Source organism: Nelumbo lutea, chromosome 3 (assembly GCF_056320005.1).
Source record: "Nelumbo lutea isolate HS-2025 chromosome 3, American lotus-T2T, whole genome shotgun sequence".
NCBI classification, from domain to species: Eukaryota; Viridiplantae; Streptophyta; class Magnoliopsida; order Proteales; family Nelumbonaceae; genus Nelumbo; species Nelumbo lutea.
The window spans coordinates 15,742,848-15,756,191 of NC_142686.1; the positions used below are offsets into that span (position 1 = coordinate 15,742,848).

The 13,344-nt window shown below is 40.5% G+C and overlaps 1 protein-coding gene and 1 long non-coding RNA gene across 3 annotated transcripts; one reads left to right on the forward strand and one right to left on the reverse strand.

Annotated features, from left to right (window-relative positions):
* The first annotated feature begins 1,099 nt into the window (after positions 1-1,099).
* LOC148863165 (cyclic dof factor 1-like) lies at positions 1,100-5,342 on the forward strand. 2 transcript variants are annotated; one of them, XM_088979637.1, is made up of 2 exons: positions 1,100-1,927; positions 3,575-5,342. In XM_088979637.1, the coding sequence occupies exons 1-2, from the start codon at positions 1,709-1,711 to the stop codon at positions 4,892-4,894; spliced, it is 1,539 nt and encodes a 512-aa protein (XP_088835763.1). In that variant the 5' UTR covers positions 1,100-1,708; the 3' UTR covers positions 4,895-5,342. The 2 variants fall into 2 exon arrangements, with proteins under 2 accessions (XP_088835763.1, XP_088835764.1); XM_088979638.1 differs by lacking the exon at positions 1,100-1,927 and adding an exon at positions 1,948-2,846.
* A 1,316-nt stretch (positions 5,343-6,658) lies between these two features.
* Positions 6,659-10,214, reverse strand: LOC148863166 (uncharacterized). Its single transcript, XR_016110311.1, has 2 exons — positions 9,982-10,214; positions 6,659-7,943 (listed from the first exon to the last, which is right to left on the reverse strand). It is a non-coding gene; the product is annotated as an uncharacterized LOC148863166 (long non-coding RNA).
* Positions 10,215-13,344: the final 3,130 nt, after the last annotated feature.

A 13,344-nucleotide genomic window follows, 5' to 3' on the forward strand; every position in this document is an offset into this window, starting at 1 on the left:
CAAAGAGAGTGTTTGGTTCCATTTAATTTTATTCAGTAAATGTTTTGTACTTGTGTCATTGCAAAGCTGAGAAACACATTTAATGAGAGCGTTTATGACACATAGGCGCCATTAGGCACCACATCAGCAAAATGCCAATAAACGCCTACCCATTTTAGGAAGCTCCAAAATGAAGCTTCCTAAAATGGGAGAGGTGCACTGATTTGCAAACTTCTATACACACAAATGCAATTAATGAGGCATTTGATGATGAGATGCCTATGTGGCACCATCAATAAATGCAAATGAAACCAAACATATACAAAACTGAGAAAAGTATAAACTGTTTATGAACACTAAGCACCGCATTAGCGGAATAGTGGATAAACGCTCAATCATTAGAGGAAACGTTAAAATGAATCTTCCCTCAGTGGTTGGTGTACACATAAATCAAAGTTCGCTTTTATGAATATCAATGCGTATGGATGAATATGATGTAAAAAAATGCTGATTTGGTGATGACATGATAATGTTTTGATAAACATTTATCACAAAATGTCCAACAAACTAAACACATGCTTAAATTCACCATCACTTTTCAACACATCCAATGAACCAACAGTGAGTTCTATTGTCTAAAACTCATCTTCTATTAGAATTCTATTAATTTACCATTAGTGATTATTAACATAAGTATTTGAGTATTTAAGTATTTTACAAGATCAAACTTCTCTTGAATGTCTAATCAAGCTTATTAAATATTTTTTATGACAAATGTACCTCTAATTCGAGACCAGACCAATACCAGGCTTACAAATTTTAGTATTTATATATGCTATTTTATGTTATATTATATATTTCTTATGTAAATATTATAATATGAAACTTAGCATGCCATTTAAAATTATATATATATAATATTCTAAACGTAAAAGTTGTAAGCTTGGGGCTTATGTTCCAAGCTTGGAACCTGGATTGGGTCAGGCCTAGGCAATGGCAATTATATTAGGTGTAAATCTGACCAGGCTTGGCCCGACCAGACCTAATCCATGATCATCACTATTTTTTTTTTTATTGAAAGCGATCATCTTAAGAAAAATGCCAAAAAGTTATAAAGATAACATTTTTTTTTCTTTTTATTTGAATACATCCCATTTTTTTTATAAGGATGGAGAGACAAGGACATTTTCATTAATTAAAAAATGAAGTATTTCTTTGGTGTTTATATAAAAACGGGGATGTGCCCAGTGCCCGGATCACTACCCATAACCAGAACCATAAGAACGTGGCGAGTATATGAGGGGGAGAGGCGAGGAATTGAAAGCGGCAAGCGAGGGAGGGCGCTGACGAAGCGTAGAAGGGGTTAGCACCCACTTTCTTTATATATAGAGAGAGAGAGAAATGGGAATCAAATAGGAAGATCGCAAGGCCACAAGAACTTGTGGCTGAGAATTGCTCCCTTGCTTACGTGGCATCGAGAGCTCGTTATACGGAGGAGCAAATCACGACAATCCCAAACAACGACGACGACGACGACGACGACGACGACGCCGAAGACGACAACATCATCAAAACGACGACACGCCCACCCTCCCGCGAACAACACAGCCCAGCTGCAGCCACGCCCATACACTCATGACGGGCAACACTCAGGTTAGTAAGCAATAGAACCAGCGTATCCGGATTTCATTCATTTTTTTGGGGTTCGTCAGATCTATCGTGGACTAAAATGTCGGAAGCAAAAGACCCGGCGATTAAGCTCTTCGGGAAGACGATTCCTCTCACGTCAAACGACGAGACTTCGGCAGTCTCTGCCATCTCTGGCGCTCCTACTGCTATTGCTTATGCTAAAGACAAACTCGATGAGGATCGTTCTTCTTCTGCGGCTTTGCAGGACGAGAAATCAAAGAGAGCAGCAGCAGAACAACAGCGACAACAGAAGGAGAAGGTACGTGCTGTCTTCTAGTGGAGAGTTTTCCACCATCTGTCATATGCAAATGAGATGCTGAAAACTAGGAAGGAACGACCCATTTTTCAGAAAAGTAAAACAATGGGTCGATCTTTCTCGAGGCCTTTTTCTCTTTCTTTTTCTGCTTTTCCGTGCTTTAAACTACTTTGGTTGTTTCCTTCCCTCTCTCCGAGTTTCTTATTTTGGTGCGATTTGGTTTTTCACTTGGAAATGCTATTTTTAGATAAATTTGTAAATGAGGTGTTTTTTCTCCGCGGTTTGATTTTGAACATTGTGTTTCTTTTTCATGGTTTGCTTTTGGACTACTTGTTTTCGGGTTTCTTTTACTTCATGCCACAAACAATTTTCTTTCCAGCTTTCTCTGAAAAAAGAAAAAGAAAGAAAAAAAGAAATCCAGGTCTAACTTTCTCAGACAAATGACTTTTAATAATTCGGTCACTTCCTTAAACTTCAAAATTAACGTAGTTTTGACAGGGAATTAGTATTTGGTTTTTCATCAAAACCAAATACTAATTATCTTGTATTCAGTTTTCATTTGGGGCTTCCTGGTAAATTATCATTCACGATGTACCTGTGGAAGGGTTGCGATCTTCTGAGTTCGGAGTGTGTGTTAAAAGTCTAAACCTTTTTCTTTTATTTTCCGGTTTAGTTCAGGTCCTCTCTTACACTTCCATTCTTCTTGATGTTTAATCTTCTCTGCTTAGTCTTTACTCCCCCGATTGCCCCAGAAGGGTCCTTTATTTTTACTGGGTGTCAATTCCTTCACTGTTTTGCTTCGGAAAATTGTTCCTTTATCGAATGGGTTTCTGCAGTCTGCAGAGATCTCTGGACAGCTCAAAGTTTATTTTCTTTACAAAATCCGCACTTTGTGACAAACAATTACTGTGGAGACAGTGGAGTATGCTTCATCATTTATTCTGCAGTAGTTTCTTCTTTATATGTAATTTAATATAATTTGAGAATCTTCGGCTTTGACAACTTCAATTAGTTTTCCGCAAAAAAAAAAGCATCTCCGGATCAAAATTTTCCCAACTTTTTCAGCTAATATTTTTGTTAAAGTCTCCGCATCAAAGAAAGTTCGATCACAAAATATATAAAAACTGTTTATTACTACTATAATATCATGTTTATTATTCACCTTCTCTTCAACTTACCCCATTCTTCTAAGAATTAATTTTCTCTATTTCTGTTTTTTTTTTTTTTCCTTCGAAATGATGTATTATTTGAATTTTCAATTTCTTTGCACCAGTTCAAAGATAAACCAAGCAATGTTCTTTCAATTATAATGTGTTGTTACTGTACCTAATCCTATAATTCTCTAATTGCGAAAGAAAAAGATGATTCCATGGTGCAAATTAAATGCACTAGACGTGATTATCTTTTGAAATTTCCAATATGTTTTTTATTAAATTCTGGTGGAGCCTTTAACCTTGATTCCTAAACATTGTTCTAATAACGCATACATAATTTGTTCTTGGATGTGAAATATTAAACAGTTATGTGTAGAGGAAAAAAGAGGATATTAATTTAATAAGCTATGCATGAAATTCGGTATTTGCTCGCTTCGTTTCCTTTGTTCACAATGGTTGATTCTTTGCTCATGGAAGATATGGTCCTAAATTTCAGGATCCATCAGGAGGAAAACCGACCAAGCCTACGGGGGAAGATGGCGGACCACCTACGAGTCTGAAAAAGCTGACAGATCCAGCTACTTCCTCAGAGATGATTGATGAACCCCAAACCGCCTCAGTTGAGAAGGAAGCTGCAACAACAAAAGCTTGCAAGACTGAGGAAGAACAGAACGAGACAACTACGAGTATCCCACAAGAGAAGACCCTGAAGAAGCCTGACAAGATATTGCCATGTCCTCGCTGTAACAGCATGGACACAAAGTTCTGTTACTTCAATAACTACAACGTCAATCAACCCCGGCATTTCTGCAAGAATTGCCAGAGATACTGGACAGCCGGTGGGACCATGAGGAATGTGCCTGTGGGTGCTGGCCGTCGCAAGAACAAGAACTCTGCCACACATTATCGGCATATTTCAGTCTCCGAAGCCCTCCAGACCACTCGAACTGATGCCCCAGATGGAGTTCACCACCCAGCACTGAAACCCAATGGCACCTTACTCACATTTAGCTCTGATTCTCCTCTATGTGAATCTATGGCTTCCTTGTTGAATCTTACAGAGAAGACAATTCGGACCTGCACCAGGAATGGGTTTAATAGAGCAGAAGAGCAGCGAATTCCAGTGTCCTGTGGGGCAGAAAATGGGGATGACCATTCTAGTGGATGTGGATCGTCTATAACTTCATCGAATTGTACAGAGGATGGGAACAGGGTAAGTTTGCAAGATCCGATGATGCGGAATTGTAATGGGTTCCCTCCTCAGATACCGTGCTTTCCAGGAACTCCTTGGCCTTATCCATGGAATTCGGCTCAGTGGAGCTCTGCAGTACCCCCACCTCCTGCCTTCTGCCCTTCAAGCTTTCCCGTATCTTTCTATCCCACGGCAACTTATTGGGGTTGTACTCTTCCAGCCAGTTGGAACATCCCCTGGATATCCCCACCATCATCTTCTCCAAGTAATGGGGGCTCGGGATCTGGTCCTAATTCTCCATTGGGCAAGCATTCAAGAGATGGAAACATTCTTAAATCAAATAACAAAGAGAAAGCCGATCCATCAAAAGAGAGCAATTCAGAGAAGTGCCTTTGGATTCCAAAAACTCTGAGGATCGATGATCCTGGTGACGCTGCAAGGAGCTCCATATGGTCAACACTGGGGATTAAAAATGACAAGGCTGATTCAATCAGTGCAGGGGGGCTCTTTAAGGTCTTCCAACCAAAGGGCGAAGAAAAGAATCACACGGCTGGAGCCTCTCTAGTATTGCAAGCTAATCCTGCAGCACTGTCTCGATCATTGAACTTCCTTGAGACCTCATAATGGGAAATTGTTCTGTTGAGCAAGTGTTTCATTGAGACGGTGGTAATGGTAATGGAGGTTGCAACTGGTTGAGTTGAATTTGCAGCCAACACCTGTGGTTTGGGCCACGTTGGTCCACTATTCAGGCATTTACTGCTTATAGATCGGCAAGGCAACAACTTTGAGAGAGGAAGGCCTGAGAAGGACCCAGTTCTGGTCTCCTCTGAAGAGAAAGTTCTTTCCTAGAGCTCTCATACCCAAGTAGCCAACTAATTTCATTCTCTCTCTTTTTGGTTTTTCACAGTATGACACTATGAACAAGTCCTGTTTTTTCCTAGATGGTTTGCCAGTTTGTACATGTATATATCTAAATTTAAGGTGGTCAGATAGAGGTGGATAAAGGAGTGAGAGATTCTTATATGTACTAAAAAATAAATTTGTGAATCCAAGCGAGTAGAAGTTTTTCTTATTTTTATGTCTCTTACCTTGACAGACAAGCTCTCCTTTATGGGATTCTAACGCTTTACTCTTTGAGAGTTGAGACTTGAGTTGCAGAGCCCAGCCCAAAATTGGGCACCTTCTGTATTCCTTCCTCCTATCCAAAACGATACCATATTAAGATCTCTGTGCACTGTAACCCCATCAGTTATTGCCACACAGATTTCTCTGGTTCCTAAAATTTTCAAAAATGGGCTTCATTTCATCATTCCATGCTAAGTTGTTACTCATTCTCAACTTACTGATGAATTTTCCACTCCGATCACATGGAACTGATGTACTATCAAGAAATCCCTCAAACTCAAAGACCGACCGATATGCAACTTATTTTGGTTACCCCAAGAATAGTTTCAGAATTCCAAGTTAGAACTGAACGTAAGCAACAGGAAAGGTAAAAAGATGTTTGGTTTTTGGTCTTGTCCGGTTGTTTGGACGAGGCAAAAGCGGAAGAAATCATTACTTAGCTCGGTGGTGTTGCTTAGCTCGGTGGTGTTGCAACTTGGCAAATGGATCCGATTTCAACAAGCTAATATTCTCAATCTCAGATTCGACATTGAATATTATCAGTGAGATTCAGATTAATTATAAACCAATAATCGGATTCAAAGTCGGGCAAATGGATACTACTCGCAGCCTAGGGAGGGGGTCAAGTTGGAGATAAAAAAGAGTGGTGGGGCATCATCTAGAAGGGCGGAAAAAACAAAAGTTGTGATAGGTCCTTTACTTATCCTGATAAACTTGCACTTGTGTGAGAAAAGGCCAAACATCTTTTCTTTTCGACGCCATGGAAACCAGACAATTAGTACCAAAAGGTGGAAAGCTGACGGAAAAGGTCGTTGTCCTCTTCTCCTTTTTTTTTTTTTTTATTTCTTTATTTCTTTTTATTTTTCTCTTTTTGAGATGGAATGAAAGATACCCAAGATGAATGAATTAAATAAATCATAAAATGATGACCGGGTAGCTTGAAAGCTTGAAAGATATCCAAGAAAGCTATATAGCTAGGTGGAATGGTGGATATATATTGATTTCCCACAAAAAATAACAACCAAGTATGAAATGGTGATGAATTTGGAACAAAATTGAGAATTATTTTTTTTAGTGAAGGAAACCATCAAGATCAATGCTGTGAAACCTTAAAAAGCAGAAACGTGGTGCAAAGTTCTGAAACCAAATGAACAGATTCATTTGTCAAAGTGGAGACACAGACATCAAGTTGGGTTTTTTTTTTTTTTTTTATGTTGATAGGTGAAGAAATTAAGTATGTTTGTTTTGGAGAACACTGTAGAGGGTTGAAAGTTGGGTAATGGCTCTCATAATTACTGAAACTTGATGGACACATCAAAATCAGAGGCACAAGGCTACAATTGATTCATTTCTTCGTTCGGGTTTGGAAGGAAGCTAGCACGTCACTTAGATATTTTGTGGTATTATCGTATCGACAGGAGAAGAAGACCACCTTTGTTTAGGTAGAAGATGAGTTGTTATTGGGACCAAACCCATGTGATGCCGTGGCGTAGAGGTGGAGCCTTTTTGGTATCCTCTGTTGCTTTGCCTCTTTTCTCTCCTTCCTTTCTTTTATCTTTCTTTTTGTTCTTTTCCTTTTTGTATGGAGGCAACTGCACTGCATTTCCTTGTATGCACCTACTAATAAGCTGCAGTTATATACGTACGGGTTGAGGTTCAGATTAGGAGCAAAGCAGCATTTGAAGCCATTCGATGGAACCGATTGATGATACCAAAAACAAATGACATGAAAGCAAGAAAAAGAAATTTGGATTGCAACCTTCAACGAGACGCACACCCATAGAATCTTGTTCGCCCAAATCATGTGGCTCTTGTCCAGAGATTGACTTTCTAAAAGGATGCACGTTGGAGACAGCCTTCTATGATAATGCAGATGTTTGTCCTAAGAACAATCATTTCAAGCTTTTTCAAAATTCAGGTTCCTGTTGTAGTCGAACTGTTGGGCCATTGTCTCGCACAGTGCATCTGTGCCTGTGGACACAATGTACGCGCGCTAGCTAGCTGGATATGGTCCAAGCAATTGGCGTGGCGAGGCGAGGCGAGGCGAGAGGCTCAATTAGTCTTAAGACAAGACATAACCTCCTGATCCCTTTAATATTCTGCTCCATCATCTGTGTTATCTCAGCAATGTCATCACCAAAACAGATGACCCTACCAACTTACCAAGTGGCAACTGCCCAGCACCTCACCAAGCTGCACTACACTACACTAGGCAGCCTCGGTGAGCATGCTGACTGAGTAAGCATTACAATCAGTATGTGCATGACACATCTTTAGTTCACCAATCGGGTGAGCTGGGGAGGCACACCTGCCGCACACAGGTGTGGTAGCTGCTCAGTGTTTATAGCTCATTAATGAATGTGCCAACTGGACTTTCGTTTGTCTATAATTCCATCATAGTACACCTGACCAGGCCACGTCATTTCCATACGGCATATATGGGCGCTGGGGTTGCCTTTCATTGTCACAGATATGATTCACAAAAGCTTAAATGGAGAAGGAATAATAATTCACATCTTCTGCGCCCACGGTGCAGCACTTTCTTCTCCTGCATGGGATCCCCCACTAATTAGATGCGGATGATGAAATGGGAAAACAGAAAAATAGATCACTGGAATGTTTTCAATTCAAGAATTCATCACTATTCACTAGCCAGCTTGTTTGTGTGTTGTTAGTTAACAGGGATAGCCGAGTCCCAAGTAAGTCCCAAGACCCAAGTCCTACTCGGTAAAACAAACAAAAATACAAACACATGGAGAGCATGTTAAAAGTCTCAAAAGTTTGAGTGGTTAGGCCGAGATAGCTGGACATTTGCACAACCCTATGTACCCAGAACATTGGAGCCTAAACCCCCTGACATGGGTAGTGTTCAACTAAGCCAAAGGGATAGAGCCCAGTTCTATGGACCCTCTAAATTATCAAGATAGATGCTCATGTAAGGGAGTAACTAAGGACATATCGATTATTGAAGGGGCACTAAGAAAGCGAAAGGCCGGTCCATTAAAACCATAGAAACAGATGATTGCCCGAGTCCGAATCTTGTTGGCACAATGGGTGAGCAAGATAAAGTTTCTCCCTTGGAATAATGCTTTTGACTCAAGGACCTCCCCACCTTTCCTCTACTATATTCAACTACCTCTACTTTTGTCTCGGTGGAACAATATTCATTTATTTTAAGTTGCTCTAAGACCACACGATAACACATTTGCTCAGAAATTCTTTTCATTCCTAAATTGCTGGATTAGGCAGCTATTTTCCAAATTTACAACTTCAATCCCCACTCCCCAATGATTTTTTTTAGTCCTTAAGTTAAAAGTAATAAGTAGGTAGATAGGTTAGACTTAGAGAGCAACCAGGAAAGTACATTTTCTTCGAGTCAAAAAAAGCGAGAATGACCAATCAGTCCAGATGAGAACTTTATAACCCCAAAGTACAGGGGAAATGCATCGTGACCGTGAATTGATGCCAAATTCACGGAGAGTATGGTTTATAAGAAGAAAGAGTACAGTAGGGGGTTGGAAATCAGAATTCTGCATCTTATCTATCCGTACTTGTCTGAAAAAAAAAGAGTACAGTTTCTTTCTGAAAATAGGGTTAAATCATTCAGCAACTCTCATTCTCAAAGGTCAATGTTCCACGTTCAACTCACATCTCTATTCTCTCCCTCCATTTAATTAAGGGTAACGTGCAGATTAGTATTGTATTTTGGCCTTTTGGGTCTAATCCACTATGGTATTTTAAATTTTAAAACGTGTCAATTTAATTCAAAGTTAACTATCTAAAGTTCTGAACTCCCAAAACCTACGAATTTAGTTTCCGTCATTGGTACTATCTTAGTTATCTATATCATATGATGACATGTGTAATTTATAACTTTTGAAAATATCAAAATTAATTTTTAAAATAAGACATTATTTATAATCTTTTTATTTTTTAAAAATAAAGATTGGACCAAAACAATAATGAACAACCCGGAATACATTTGAATTTAGGCGATGGGTGATAAAGAAAATTAGATGACACCTAAAGGGCATTTGCATATTTTCACATGCCACTAATGGCGTGTGAAATATGGGAAGCTCATGGCTGGTTCAATGAAATGGAATTGCCATCCATTTTTAGAAAAAATGGGTCCTCATTTTTAGATTCGAAAATTGACTCACTCGTTTTGATAGTGACTCTATTCTTTATGGGAAAATGCACACACTTGAGAGATTTCGACCCCCAAGGATTGAGAGAGGGAATGTGTTAGGTACTCATCTCTCCATGCTATAGCAGCCCAATACGAGAGTTGTTCAGACTCAAATTTTTATGAAGAAAAACAGAAATGGTTACAGGAATTTCTTAAATATGGAGGAACATGCTTTCAATTTCTCCTAAGATTGATTTTGAGGTGATGTTATCAAGTCTAAGGTATTGATTTCCTTAAGACCCTCGTCTCTCTGCCTCTATTCTCAATTAAAAAATTGCAAACGATGGTTCTCCAATATTTTAGAACTTTAAACAATAAAAAAAAAACTAAAAAAAATAGAAATTACGAAATTAGGTTTAAAAGTTAAAATGAAAGACTTGCATTTCGTATGTACCTTGTCAAAATTTTTCATATAGCTAGGGATGAGATAGAATGACGTTCAAACGAGCTCTTGACCTAGGGAGCGTTTCTGGTTATAATAACTTCCGCTTCAAAATAGAAGAGGCGAATTTGGAATCTGAGATTCAGAGTACCTCTGAATTTCAGGTGAACAGAAGGCAGTATATGGCTTGTGAGAAAGCTCTCTTCTCTTTTCCCCATCCTCCTTTCTGGCTCTCTCTCTCTCTCTCTCCCCCCCCTACCCCTCTCTCTAGGGGTCTCTTCTCAAACTCGAGTTGGATCAGTATTTATAGAGAAATGGAGAGGAAGGGATCTGAAATTCGTCCAATGGGAGGTGACTTGCACAGGTGAAATGTTTTCTTCAATATGGGGGTGGCTTTCACGGGTTTCATGTGTCCAATGAGAGGTTGGGGCATGCTTGTCATGACAATTTCGTATTTGGGGTTGTCAGTGGTAGAAAATGTAAATTTGATGAACTTCTAAATGTGGTTTTGTCTTTTCTTAGCTTTAAGTGGGGGTACTTTGGGTTTTGGGTCTATTAGGCCCAATCTCATCGGTTCAAGTGTTCTAATGGGTCAGGTAAGGGGTTGGCATCAGTCCCTACCCTCTTGAGGTCCTAGGTTGGGACTGCTTATTTGGCGATTCAATTTGACACATTGAAATGGTGTCTTTCTAGTTTAACGGTTAAATAGATGAATTATGATGCAAAATTTGACGTACTAGGGTTTTTTGGGTGTCTGAATACAATGGTGATGTTTGATTGGTCAAATAGGGTCAGGATGATTGAGATTTATGGCTGACAAGTTTGGATCAATGAGATTTATTAAAATAAAATCTTTATTTGATGAATGGTCAAACAAGGGAATTTTTGGATGAAATTTGGTGGGTAGAAAATTTTGAACGTCCTAAATCTGATGGAGGTAATGGATCTTTGATTAGAGGTGTAGATTGACAGATTTGATTTGGGTCAATGATTTACTAGTTAACAAGATGATCCAAAATGAAATCTCACTTTTTTAACGATCAAATGGAGGAGTTTGGTTATGAAATTGGCGTGCCAGGGTTTTTTGGGTCTCTAAACACAGTGGTGAGGTTTGATCAATCAAATGAAGTTGGGTTTGTAGATGATAAGCTCTAATCGATAAGATTTGTTGAAATAGGATTTAAGCTTAATGGTGGGTCAAACTGGAGAGTTCTTAGAATGAAATTTGATGAATAGGAATTGATGAGGGCAGATTTGGCCCTCCAGTGGAATTGTGACACATGGCACCTCATGCCAACTAAGTGTGGCCTCTTGACAGCTCGCCATAGGCAGCTCGCCACGGGCAGTTCCCCATAGGTAGCTCGCCATAAGCAGCTTGCCACAGGCAGCTCGCAATAAGCAACTAGCCACAAGCAGCTCACACCCTCATAGCCTGGTAACTTAGACAACTTGGCATTGCATAGGCAACTCGCAACTAGGCAGCTCGCCACTTGTAGGGTAGCTCGGTATAGGAGTAGTTTGACGTATCGCAGGAAGATCTCTGACTTGACAACCTAGCCCAGACACCGACCCGTCGGCTAACACAGGCGTGGACCTGACATCCTAGCCCAAACACTGACCCATCGAATGACGCAGGCACCGCCCTAACAAACCTGGCCCAAGCGCCGACCTGGTCGCCTGACACAAGCACCAGCCTAACGACCTCGAGGAGTTCACCACCGTACCCCGGTTTTGACGGGATGTGACGAGTCTTACTGTTTGGAGGCTTTTCACCCACCTAACCCGCGAAGACTCCGGTATATAAGGACCTCACCCCCCAAAGGGGAGGGGATGGAAAAAATGGAGGTAATCCCTGCTCTTTATCTCTCTCATTTCTCCAATATCATCTTCAAAGCTCTCTACAATCAGAGTGCTAACTTAAGCGTCGAAGAGTCCCCGCCAGAAAAATACCCCCGGGTCCTTTGATTCAGTTCTCGCAGGTCCCTCAGCTCCCGCCGTCTACAAAGAGGGAAAAAGGATGTTCTCGCAGGTCCCTCGGTTCCCGCTATCTACAAAGAGGAGGGAAAAAAGGATGTTCTCGCAGGTTCCTCGGCTCCCGCCGTCTACAAAGAGGAGGGAAAAAAGGATGTTCTCGCAAGTCCCTCGGCTCCCGCTGTCTACAAAGAGGAGGGAAAAAAGGACGTTCTCGCAGGTCCCTCGGCTCTTGCCGTCTACAAAGAGGAGGGAAAAAAGGATGTTCTCGCAGGTCCCTTAGCTCTCGCCGCCTACAAAGGAGAGGAAATCGCCTCATGTAGAGGGTAGTCGGGTTGCGCTGCACCAGGGAGCTCCACCGTCCTCTGAGTTGCAGGCTGCCTAGGAGTGGGTCAAATGATGAGTCCACCAGGGATCTCGCCACCAGGCAGCTCGCCACCAGGCAGTTCGTCACCAGGCAGTTTGCCACCAAGAAGTTCATCACCAGGCAGTTCGCCACCAGGGAGCCCGCCACCAGGCAGTTTGCCACCAGGCAGTTTGCCACTACGTAGCTCTCCACCAGGGAGCTCGTCACCAGGCAGTTCTCCACCAGGGAGTTCGCCACCAAGTAGCTCATCACCAAGGCACATCACCACCGGGTCAAATAACGAGGTACTTAACCAAAAAATTTTATACATCACAAAAAATGGTACGTGACCAAAAACGGTTACATCAGGAATGGATTGAGGTGAGGAGTCAAGTGGATGGTTCTTATCTAAAAGAGAAATGGTTAATCTAGGTTTTCTAAATCAGAGTCGTCAGAATGGAATTTTGGCGCTTTAAAGGTTGATCGTTGAGGACTTGCAAGGGATTTGCTAATTGATTGTATCCTAATGATCTTGAGGTGATGGATGCATTGGATTATGGCCATTAGAAAGGAAGTTGGCATGATGAATGGTGGATGTGTGACTAATTTATAATTTTCTAAGTTTGTAGGTCATATTTAATTGGACGTCGATATTGATATTGAGGTTTTCATTTGTCTTATGAATTGTGTCAAAAGAGAAATTTTTGGCTTTGTAAAGTCTCAATTTGATCTGGTTGTAATTCCAACTTTTGGGGTCTAAAAAGAGGGTACAAAGAGATAGGGTGAAGAGACTGATAAAAAATTGGATACTGAAATGACAGTTAACGATTTTGGACTAAACTATGATGTTTTGAAAGTTAAGATATTGGATTGACACATTTTGAAATTCAGATACTAAAGTGAGACTAGGCCCAAATTAGATAATACCAATCTGCAATTTACCCTTCAAAAATAAATATAAAATAATAGGGGGCATAAGGTTTAAAATACTGATACATCCCTTACACCATATTAGGGAGCAAATTGAGCATTGATATTTTGAACTTTGAACTCAACTC

What these genes read in the sequence shown, in the direction of transcription:
- LOC148863165 (XM_088979637.1), top strand. Translation starts at nt 1,709, where the DNA reads ATGTCGGAAGCAAAAGACCCGGCGATTAAGCTCTTCGGGAAGACGATT. An exon ending in AGCGACAACAGAAGGAGAAG is followed by an intron (nt 1,928 to 3,574) that starts GTACGTGCTGTC and finishes CCTAAATTTCAG; the next exon opens with GATCCATCAGGAGGAAAACC.